The following is an 11,512-nucleotide window of genomic DNA, read 5'->3' on the forward strand; positions in this document are numbered from 1 at the left end:
AACTCAATAGATAAAAGCCCAATTTAGTAAACTAGTGTCTATTATTTATTACATACATATTTTCTTACCATATTTACATTGACAAGAACAGTGATGGTATTTGAGAGAATAAATGCTGAACTAGTTATTTCTGTAGATTTTAATTCATTCCCCTAGCCATTGTAAACGAACACCTTTGTCCTGAACAGTTCACTGGTGCAATAAATTGATAAATCCTTGAAAATGATCTCTCCATTCAGCTCAAAATCTGCTATTTTTATTAATTAAATTTTCCATGCATTTTGAGAAATACAATAAAAATATCTGCAGCAAAAGTTTGTAATTAGAAATATATACCAGTTTTGAATATTAAATATATGAAATTGTATTTTTAATTAAAATAGCAAATGTATTTTTAATTAAAATAGCAAATGGTACTTGTTTTGCTATTGGTACTTGTTTAGTTTCACGGCGGCAGATAAATTGCATGCGATTGCATCGCATGCGATCGGATGTGATGCGATCGGATGAGATTTGATGTGATTTTGTACCTGTTCATAACCCCACTATCCAATATGCACGGAGTTGATTTTATATAGTGTGGCGAGCGGTCACAAACACCGACAATGGGGAGTATATGGACGGGTCTGCTCTTAGACACTGTTAACTGGCGTACAACAGAGCGTACGCCACCGTATACGGACGGGTCTCGTCAGTTTTCACACCGACATCTTCCGTATATCTGAGTGTATGCCACAGTGCGTGGACGGGTCTCTCCTTTTTTAAATGGAAAACTCAGCGTGTGTCACCGATCGTGAGAGTGAGCGTACGTCCATGCACGTGGAATACCCTTCACATATATGGCACTGGAAATCTTGCCTTTCAACTATAATTAAGACATAGTTACATAGTTACATAGTTACATAGTAGATAAGGCTGAATAAAGACTTGCGTCCATCTAGTTCAACCTACGTTTTAATAGCTTATCCCTTGTAAAAGACAGAATATGGTTCTTATTAGTACCCCTGGATATTTTTATCCAATAAATGCTTGTCCAACCTTATTTTGAACGTATTTATTGTATCTGCCAACACCACCTCTCCAGGAAGAGAGTTCCAAAGTTTGACTGCTCTGACCGTAAAGAAATTTTTTCTTTTGAGGGAACGAAATTTTCTTTCCTCTAATCTAAATTCGTGCCCTCGTGTCCTAGTTTCCTTTCTTGCAGTAAAAAGAGTGCTTGAGAGTTCCTTATATTGGCCCCTGATATATTTGTACATGTTGAGCATGTCCCCCCTTAAACGTCTCTTCTCTAGTGTAAATAGTCCTAGCTTGCTTAATCTCTCCTCATAGCTTAAATTCTCCATTCCCCTAATAAGCTTTGTTGCTCTTCTTTGGGTTTTTTCCAATTCCATGATGTCCTTTTTATAGTGTGGGGCCCAGAACTGTACTCCATATTCAAGGTGTGGTCTAACCAATGCCTTGTACAGTGGCATAATTACTTTTGAGTCCCTAGTTTCCATGCCCCTTTTAATACATGCTAGAATTCTGTTGGCCTTTTTTGTTGCAATGTGACATTGAACACTGCACCCCAGCTTATTATCTATATGGACTCCTAGATCCTTTTCAAGTGCTGAAGTACCTAATGCCTCCCCGCTTAGGTTGTAACTTGCACACTGGTTACGTCTCCCGAGATGCATAACCTTGCATTTATCCACATTGAACCTCATCTTCCACTTTTTAGCCCACTCATCTAGTTTGTTAAGACAATTAATTAATTATTCTAACTGTTATTCAATAATTGTTTTCTATTAACTCAATTGTGTACCTTAATAAACACCCTAATAAAACAACATTTTAACCCTCATTATATATATTCATTATGTTCTAATGTTGCATTTTAATCACTATCTATGTGTCCCCACATTGATTTTACTTTTAAATAAAGTTATGTTGGTGTTACAGTGAAAAAGTTGACACATGTCGAGTGTCCTGCTTTTTAAAGTATACCAAAACACTTTCTGAATGGGTGTAGATGGTCATAAAATAACTACCTTAACATATGTAAGCAGGTCTTAGAATGAATCTTACCTAAAATTAAACCAACCTTTACATGTTGAAGTGTAGAAAGATATGCTTCCAATGTGTTTGAGGGCTGTGTGTGGCTTGCAAATCATGGTTTTCACTTAGGCTGCAGCATTGCTTATTACATTCAGGTGTCTGTGTTTGTGTCCTAATCAGCATTAATTAGCAGACCCAGGCGTCCGCTCTCATACGGAATCTCTAGGGGTGGTCTGGAGCTATCTTTGGCGTCCGCCTGTTTTTGGCCCAAAATGCACGGTTCGTTCGCCGATCGAGGCGGTTGTAGCACCGTACATTTTTGGTGCACACCCCCGTGTACGCCCATGTTTACGCCCAGTTTTCCTCATTACTCCGGCCGCTCCCCTAAAAATGCCCCCATGCCGCCCACAATGACCGTACTCTTGCGGACAGGTTTTTTTCGCACGGAGAGACCCGTCCGTGAGCAGTGTGAGGTCGCCGCACCTGCGCATTGCGAAAGCTATGCATGCGCAGATTAAAAAAAAAAACGATTTGCCCGTATACGGTCCCACCATACCAAGCAGAATAAGTAGTAGTAGTATGTTTATTTATAAGGAGCCGCAAAGTGTCCGCAGCGCCGTACATAGCAAACAAAAAACAAATGACAAGGTAACGTACAGGGTGTGTTGAAAAATACAGTATAAATAGGGGTATAGCTGGTAGAAATAAAATCAGCATCAGTTCAGAAGTAGGTGTCAAAATTGTCGAGGAGACTGAAGATGAAGTAGAGGAAGGGAAGAACAGGACAGGAGGACAGGTGAGGTAAAGAGGTAGGGTGAGTACGTGAGGCAGGAGGACCCTACTCATAAGAGTTAACATGCTAAAAATAGGTGGGTGGACGAACGAAAAACAACAGGATAAGTAGGAATGGAGGGGAACGGAGGCAGGATAGGAGGATCAAAAGAGGTTAGGAGGAGGGATAGGCCAGTCGAAAAAAGTGGGTTTTGAGGGAGCGCTTGAAGGAGGTAAGGGAATCAGAATGCCTGATGGGTGGCGGGAGGTTGTTCCAGTGCAGGGGGGCAGCGCAAGAGAAGTCTTGGACACGGGAGTGGGAGGAGGTGATTAGGTGAGAGGTCAGTCGGCGGTCAGCGATGGAGCGAAGAGGACGGGAGGGAGTGTGGATAGAGATCAGTGAAGAGAGGTAAGGAGCGGTGGAGGAGGAGAGAGCCTTGTAGGTGGTGGTGAGGAGTTTAAAGAGAACTCGGAAAGGAATGGGGAGCCAGTGAAGAGATAGACAGAGGGGGGAGGCGGAGGTAGAGCGGCGGGAGAGGAAGATGAGCCTAGCAGCAGCGTTAAGAATGGTTTGGAGAGGTGCGAGGAGGGTGAGAGGTAGCCCAGATAGAAGGATGTTGCAGTAGTCAAGGCGGGAGATGACAAGAGAGTGAATGAGAATTTTGGTCGCGTCAGTGGAGAGGAATGGTCTGATGCGTGAGATGTTGCGTAGGTGAAAGCGGCAAGACTGTGAGAGAGCACGAATGTGGGGGGTGAAAGAGAGGGAGGAGTCAATGATGACACTGAGGCAGCGCGTTTGGTCGGTGGAGGTGATCTCGGTTTCACCAATGCTGATGGAGATAGTGGGAGAAGAGGGGATGTTCGGGGGATGGAAGATTAGAAGTTCAGTTTTAGCCATGTTTAGTTTCAGGAAGCATTGGGTCATCCAGGCTGAGATGGCCGTGAGGCAATTGGAGACCTTGGACAGGAGTGATGGGGATGGGGTCGGGGGAGGAGATATAGATTAGGGTCATAGAGTAGGTATAGCATACCCATAGAGTAGGTATAGCATAGCTGTTTAGCAAGAATAAGTAAGATATAGAGTGATTTATGAGAGCAAGTTATAAGTTATTCACCTGGCGATGTCCAGAGTAACCATGATGTTGTTTGACTGCGTAAATTCATGTCTATTGTAGTCCAATGTATGTTAAAAGTCTGATTCATACCAAAGTGTACTAGGTAAGGCATCGGTGTTATGTAAATGCTAGTATGCTGAAGGGTTAATATTAATTACAATCATTTGCACTGCTGGCCTCGTGGTAGCAGCATGTGATAGGCCGAGAGTGTGTTATTTGTTTTCGTTGAATGGTAAGCAATAAATCTATGCCTGTTCTCTAAATCTCACCTGACTGTTGCCTTTTCAATACCCTGGATTAAAGACCCGAACCTGACCGTGCACTTCACACTTGCATATATATCCATTGGGTGCAATTTGGAATAATGTTCTTTCTTTGAAATAGTGCAGTGCAACATGGTTTTGTCCATTCGATAAAAAATGTGCATTGCAATCAGGTCTGAATAACCCCATTAGTATGGAAGCCTGCTAATGTATCTCTCTAATGGACAAAATCATATGTACTGAAGGTGGGCTGATGTAACATGTGCAGAGAGATTAATACTGCTTTCACATTGCAGAAATGGGTAATGACACGGTATTCTTAAATGGGACTTTAAAACGGGTCTGAGCCTTGAGACCTTTCACATTGCAGGTGAAAACCGTTTTAAAAATCATTTAATACCATTCAAAATTCAACCCGTTTAACCCCCAAGGGACACGTTTCAAGCCATTGAAATAGAGCCATTCACACTGCCTAAAAAACGGCTTTAAAACGTGTAGGACTCTGCTTTTTAACCGTGTTGAAATACCGGTTATCTTTAACCGGTAAATCAACTTTGGCACTTTCACATTGCAGCCTTAAACGTTTTAAAATGGGAAAAAAACGGCAATATACCGTTTTAAAAGTGCAATGTGAAAGGGGTATAAGATTTGGGTGGGGTGTGTACTTCAAACTGAGATCTATATTGCAGTGTAAAAATAAAGTAGTTAGTATTTACCCTGCACAGAAACAATAAAACACCCAAATTTAACTCTCTCTGCACATGTTACATCAGCCCCACCCAAGGGCGTAACTAACATAGGTGCAGGGGGTGCAGCTGCTATGGGGTCCAGAGCCCAGAGCTGAGACCTTGTGCTGTATACATTTGTGTAGGGGGTGCAGCTTAGCTGTTTAGCAAGAATAAGTAAGATATAGAGTGATTTATGAGAGCAAGTTATAAGTTATTCACCTGGCGATGTCCAGAGTAACCATGATGTTGTTTGACTGCGTAAATTCATGTCTATTGTAGTCCAATGTATGTTAAAAGTCTGATTCATACCAAAGTGTACTAGGTAAGGCATCGGTGTTATGTAAATGCTAGTATGCTGAAGGGTTAATATTAATTACAGTCATTTGCACTGCTGGCCTCGTGGTAGCAGCATGTGATAGGCCGAGAGTGTGTTATTTGTTTTCGTTGAATGGTAAGCAATAAATCTATGCCTGTTCTCTAAATCTCACCTGACTGTTGCCTTTTCAATACCCTGGATTAAAGACCCGAACCTGACCGTGCACTTCACACTTGCATATATATCCATTGGGTGCAATTTGGAATAATGTTCTTTCTTTGAAATAGTGCAGTGCAACATGGTTTTGTCCATTCGATAAAAAATGTGCATTGCAATCAGGTCTGAATAACCCCATTAGTATGGAAGCCTGCTAATGTATCTCTCTAATGGACAAAATCATATGTACTGAAGGTGGGCTGATGTAACATGTGCAGAGAGATTAATACTGCTTTCACATTGCAGAAATGGGTAATGACACGGTATTCTTAAATGGGACTTTAAAACGGTTCTGAGCCTTGAGACCTTTCACATTGCAGGTGAAAACCGTTTTAAAAATCATTTAATACCATTCAAAATTCAACCCGTTTAACCCCCAAGGGACACGTTTCAAGCCATTGAAATAGAGCCATTCACACTGCCTAAAAAACGGCTTTAAAACGTGTAGGACTCTGCTTTTTAACCGTGTTGAAATACCGGTTATCTTTAACCGGTAAATCAACTTTGGCACTTTCACATTGCAGCCTTAAACGTTTTAAAATGGGAAAAAAACGGCAATATACCGTTTTAAAAGTGCAATGTGAAAGGGGTATAAGATTTGGGTGGGGTGTGTACTTCAAACTGAGATCTATATTGCAGTGTAAAAATAAAGTAGTTAGTATTTACCCTGCACAGAAACAATAAAACACCCAAATTTAACTCTCTCTGCACATGTTACATCAGCCCCACCCAAGGGCGTAACTAACATAGGTGCAGGGGGTGCAGCTGCTATGGGGTCCAGAGCCCAGAGCTGAGACCTTGTGCTGTATACATTTGTGTAGGGGGTGCAGCTGCTATGGGGCCCAGAGCCCAAAGTACTGTACCTTTTGCTGTATACATTTTTCAGCATTAAGGGATAAATAGGGGCCCTTACAAACTTTTGCTATGGGGCCCACATGTATCTAGTTCTGCCACTGGCCCCACCTGCAGTGCATATGGTTTTGTCCATTAGAAAGTGATTGTGCCTTTCCGAGTGAATTGGAATAACCCCCATAGTGCATATAGTAATAGTGAAAGGTTCGAGGTTCATCATAAAATAAGTGGACATCATGGATATCCACTTGCACATGCCCAAAGCCCACATTAGCATAAGGTAGTAAATCAGGCTTTTGTGGCTACCCGCAACTACCGACACCTTGGGAGCGACTGAAAACCAATGTGACTTTCTCCTTCACCCTTCCTGGCATCACATGACATGTTCAGAGTGATGAGTCTGTGTTTCTAGTTCAGACTGAGGATGTTTGTGTCTGGCACCCATTTTAGTTTACTCATCAGAACTATTTTGGGTACTTATGTATTATCTGGGCTCCCATGTTAAATACACCCCATTTTTTCATACCCCTACTATCCAACTACGCATGGAGTTGATTTTATATAGTGTGGCGAGCGCAGCGAGCCACCGTGCCCGAAGCGTGGCGAGCGCAGCGAGCCCCGCAAGGGGACGCAGTCTCATAAGAAAAACGGGAGCCCAGATATTACATAAGTACCCTATTTTGTAAAATTGATAATGTACAGTATTTTAGAAGAAAAATATTATGTATGTATTTTGGGACATCATTTGGTATCTTGCTCCATCATTTCCTGCAGCACCCATCCTGAACAACTAGAGCTCCATCTGAGGAAGGATTTTTCTACCAATCCATTTCGGGACTACTGCCAATCATTCCTAAAAGTACCACAGGACCCACTTAGTGGATAGCCATGTTTTGGAAAAAATCCTAATCCTGAAATATAGGGTGAGATTTAATAGGATGAGAGATTCAGAAAGGGAGAGATTTGGGAAGAAATCTCCAGTTTTTTATAAAGCGGCAATCATTTACACCGCAAAACCAGTTTGATTTTGAAGTGTAAATGATTGCCACTTTAAAAAAACTGGAGATTTCTCACCAAATCTCTCACTTTCTGAATCCCTCATCCTATTAAATCTCACCCATATTATTATATTGACATCCAGTAGCTCTTAATTTACTAATTGTAATATATATATATATATATATATATATATATATATATATATATATATATATATATATATATATATAGTCAGCTTACTGTATAAATTGCATATCTTTAAGAAACTGTCTATACACATTTATGTTCTTATGGTGTGTACACACGGTAAGACCTAGCTTTTGATTCCATTTGGCCTATTCGATTTCTCTACTACTTTTTGATTTTCACTTTTTGCCATTAGATTTATACTTTTTATTCTTGCCTGGCAAGTCTACTTTTCTATTCGATTTACACCACTCATCAAGATTGAATCTGAATCGAATGAGGTAAAAAACATTGGTACTTATGTATTATCTGGGCTCCCATGTTAAATGCACCCCATTTTTTCATACTTCTACTATCCAACTACGCATGGAGTTGATTTTATATAGTGTGGCGAGCGCAGCGAGCCACCGTGCCCAAAGCCGGGCGAGCGCAGCGAGCCCGCTAGGGGACGCGGTCTCATAAGAAAAACGGGAGCCCAGATATTACATAAGTACCAAAACATTCAATACCCATTAAATTGTTAGTACCAAACTGTCATTTTCATATACAGCCTGTAAAATGTAACACAGAAGCTAATTGGTTCATACTTTATCTCTCATAATTTTATATCTCTCTGGACTTTGATAAGAACCCCAGTCTTCATAACCTACTTCAAGAGCCGGGATGGGGCGTGCACGCATGAGATGCTTGCGTGCCTTGTTCTTTCAGAGCCCTCTGTCGCCCGCAGCAGTTCCCCTGATGCCCCCAGCAGTTGCCCCCAGCTCCCCCCTATCCCTGCCAGTCTCCCTGATGTGTAGACGGGCAGATAAAGTGCTCCCTGCCATCGCATGCGTGTGAGATACTCGCGTGTGAGATACTCGCGGGTCCCCGTCAGGTGGAGCGCCTTCTCCACCAGCGATCACCAGCTAAGAGAATCTGGCGATTCCCAGACCTCCATCTGTACATACAGTAACTTGTGGAGACTGTAAACCTAACATTATTTAATTACTGTAATGCCCCGTACACACGGGCCGAGTTGAGCTTTGTGCTGAGCGACACTGAATTGCTCCTACAGCACACATCGTTCAGCGCACAGCACTGCACTAGCACTGTGTGCTGAGCGATCTGTCACTGCCTGCGTTCTCAATATAGAGAACGTGGGCGAGGTCTGACTAGATTTTTCAATGTAATGTTACATAAGAAACATATTATCAATAACACAGGAAGCCTAACAACCTCTGTACCCGATGTAATTCTGGATTAGGCAGCAATACACTTCTTATCAGTTATGCCTATTACTAGACCGGAGAATTCTATCTGTCAGAGTACACTTCATGTTTATAAAACAGCCCCTCTTCACATTCCTTAATAAAAATAAATAAATAAACAATATAATGTAACGGCTCCAAGAAGCTGTGAAAGATTCATGAACTCATCCGCACTCTACAAAATATGAGGCAAACCAAAACATACTTGACCTACTTTAAACATATTTGCACAGACCTAGTTTGCATGATCACACTTTAACATCATTTTTTAGCATTGTAAAATGCTGTTTCACTAAACAGGTTAGACATTCCCTGGTCGAAATTCCACCAGTACCTCACAAATTCTAAAGTACAAAGTTGAACAGTCAGTTTGCATTTCAACGTTCTCCAGTGTACAACATATGTTTACCAATGAGCTTCGCTGTTTCCAGATACAGTATGTGACTGTGTAACCAATGTTTCACATGATCTACATTTTATACACATAGTTCCATGTTCCTTTTTTTATTTATTGTTTCATGCAGTCAGTTAAAAACTGTTTTCTTTTTCCTCTTATCTACTTAGCCTGTGTACAAGTCAATACTGTATGTTCTAGTATGCAGTTACAGATTGCTTTGCAATCCTTTGAATGTTTTTTTAAATTGTTCTTATTTGCCAATGTATACATTCTAAAACATAACATCTACCACAACAACCGCAATACGGCAGCAATGTAAATGCAGAGAGTGGACAAAATCTAAGTATTTGTCAAGATCTTTTGGGTTCAGGAATAAAAACAACACTTAAAGTACAGTCAGTACATGGGCTTTATAAAATAGTCTTCAGATAACTAGTAAAATGTAAGTACATAACTCTGATCATACACTAACAAGGATTACATTTCAGTTTGTAAGCTCTTCTCATAGTAACAGAAAGCAATATAAAAATACACTCCATTTTTAATTAACAGCAAAGATATTAGAGTCTTACCTTGGTGTATTTAATTTCCAAATTGCTGAGTGGAGTAGGTGCTTTAAAATCAGCAATCTTGCTGTCAGATGCCATTTTAAGCCTATTTACTGAAATACAGGTAAAGTACAGTATTAGTCAGGCTGGGTGACTTTATCCTGACTGAAGACTTGGCTTTCTTTTTGTCTTTTTAGTACAGATTGGACAGAAGACAATTTGCATACAAAGACACTATTGGACAAACACATTAACTGTCAGGCAAGAGAACACTAGGAGGAGCACCTCCCCTAATATGCTTTCACTTCAGTGTGACATATGTTGGGAATATTTATATATTTTTAGTTCTGCTCTATTAGCTATCTATTTATTGATTTACAGTTTCGTATATAGTGCAGCATATTCCATTCAATCTATCTATCTGTTATATAAGGTTTCTTTCATGTTAACATTTTCAAAAAAATACTATGTTAAAGTGCTGTATTTATACGTGCACTCCATATTGAAAACTGTCTTTATCTGCATAGGTGCAAGACTCAATTTACACGCTGGCCAGCTGCAGCATGATTGGGATGATGCAGCATTGTAAAAATTTGAGCAAGTGTGGCCCCCAGCAATGTTCTTCAAAACAGGGGGTTAATCCCGTTTTGCAGTGCAGGAGTGATGGGTCCTTGGCATAGTTGCCTACCCTCCTGCATTCTGCAGGAGACTCCCTCTCTCCCTCATTAGTCTACCAATCTCCCTCATTTCACCTAGCCCACATTACACTGTTACATTTTTTGGGGGAAAAGGAATGAGAGACAGATACATTTACATTGAATCATCAGCAACATTTCCCAGAACTTTAGCAAGTACAGTAGCTTTTACTAACTGCTTTGGGGCTCATCTACATTTGTATATAAGTCATTTTAAAAGATTCCTCCCAGATACAGCAGTACACACACGTGCTTCTAGGTGCCACATTCACAATCTCTTTCCATATGTGGAACTAGACACGCCCTTTGGGTGGAGCATGACATGCCCCCACGATGAGGCACTGTGCAAAATTCTGCTACCAACTATAATCTCCCTGAAACTAGTTTTCAAAAGTAGTTAAGTATGGTCTTTGGTTCACATCGCTGTACACAGACTTTCTGCCGGGCTTCCCGATGTTGATACATCGGGCAGTTTTTCATCCCCCATAGAAACCTATGGGGGATGCGGCCGGCGGCGCTGCAGGGAGGATCGCAGCAGGGATCGGAGGTCCCTGCTGTGGTCCCCCTTTAATACATTTGGGGGATACTAAATATTTGCGGTGAACCCCCAAAAACTGATGTTTTCGGGGATTTAACTGCAAATATTGCTTGATAAATGCAGCCCTTAGTGAGAACATTGTAAATGATAATATACTGTACTGTATCTATGGATGGGTCTTTGTGGATCTCTGTACTGAGCACCACACAACACAGTAGGAAGATATCTCCACCAAAATACCTACAGTAAGATTTCAGCCTAATGTTGGAATCGGACTATAAAACACTTTACAATGATCCACATAAAGTAAACCTCGTTAATATGTTCAAGAAAGACACCAGCATATACAAAAACAGGCTTAATTTGCTGAAATTATTTTAATTGTACTAAATTGCCATATCTTGAAATACATACTGTATGACTAACACAAGGTTTCATTTCAGGGTTACTTATCATCCAGTGAAATCAACAATAGTAAACATTTTTCCTCCGTTGCACAAGTTGTTATTGAGGAAAATCATGTGGGAGCGGATGCAGAGATATGAATATACAAGTTGCAGCTTTCACAAAATCATTGCTGGCAGCCCACACTCTCAATTACAGA

General features: G+C 40.8%; 1 protein-coding gene across 1 annotated transcript in view; it reads right to left on the minus strand.

Moving 5' to 3' along the window:
* Positions 1 to 9,858, minus strand: part of ALDH1A1 (aldehyde dehydrogenase 1 family member A1) — a 78,636-nt gene extending 68,778 nt beyond the window's left edge. Inside the window, exon 1 of the mRNA XM_083186097.1 lies at positions 9,700 to 9,858. Within this exon, the coding sequence (XP_083042223.1) occupies positions 9,700 to 9,774 (75 nt within the window). The 5' untranslated portion in view covers positions 9,775 to 9,858. The remainder of the gene's footprint in view (positions 1 to 9,699) is intronic.
* Between the last annotated feature and the right edge of the window lie 1,654 nt (positions 9,859 to 11,512).

This window comes from Crinia signifera, chromosome 1 (genome assembly GCF_055691185.1).
Source record: "Crinia signifera chromosome 1, ASM5569118v1, whole genome shotgun sequence".
NCBI classification, from domain to species: Eukaryota; Metazoa; Chordata; class Amphibia; order Anura; family Myobatrachidae; genus Crinia; species Crinia signifera.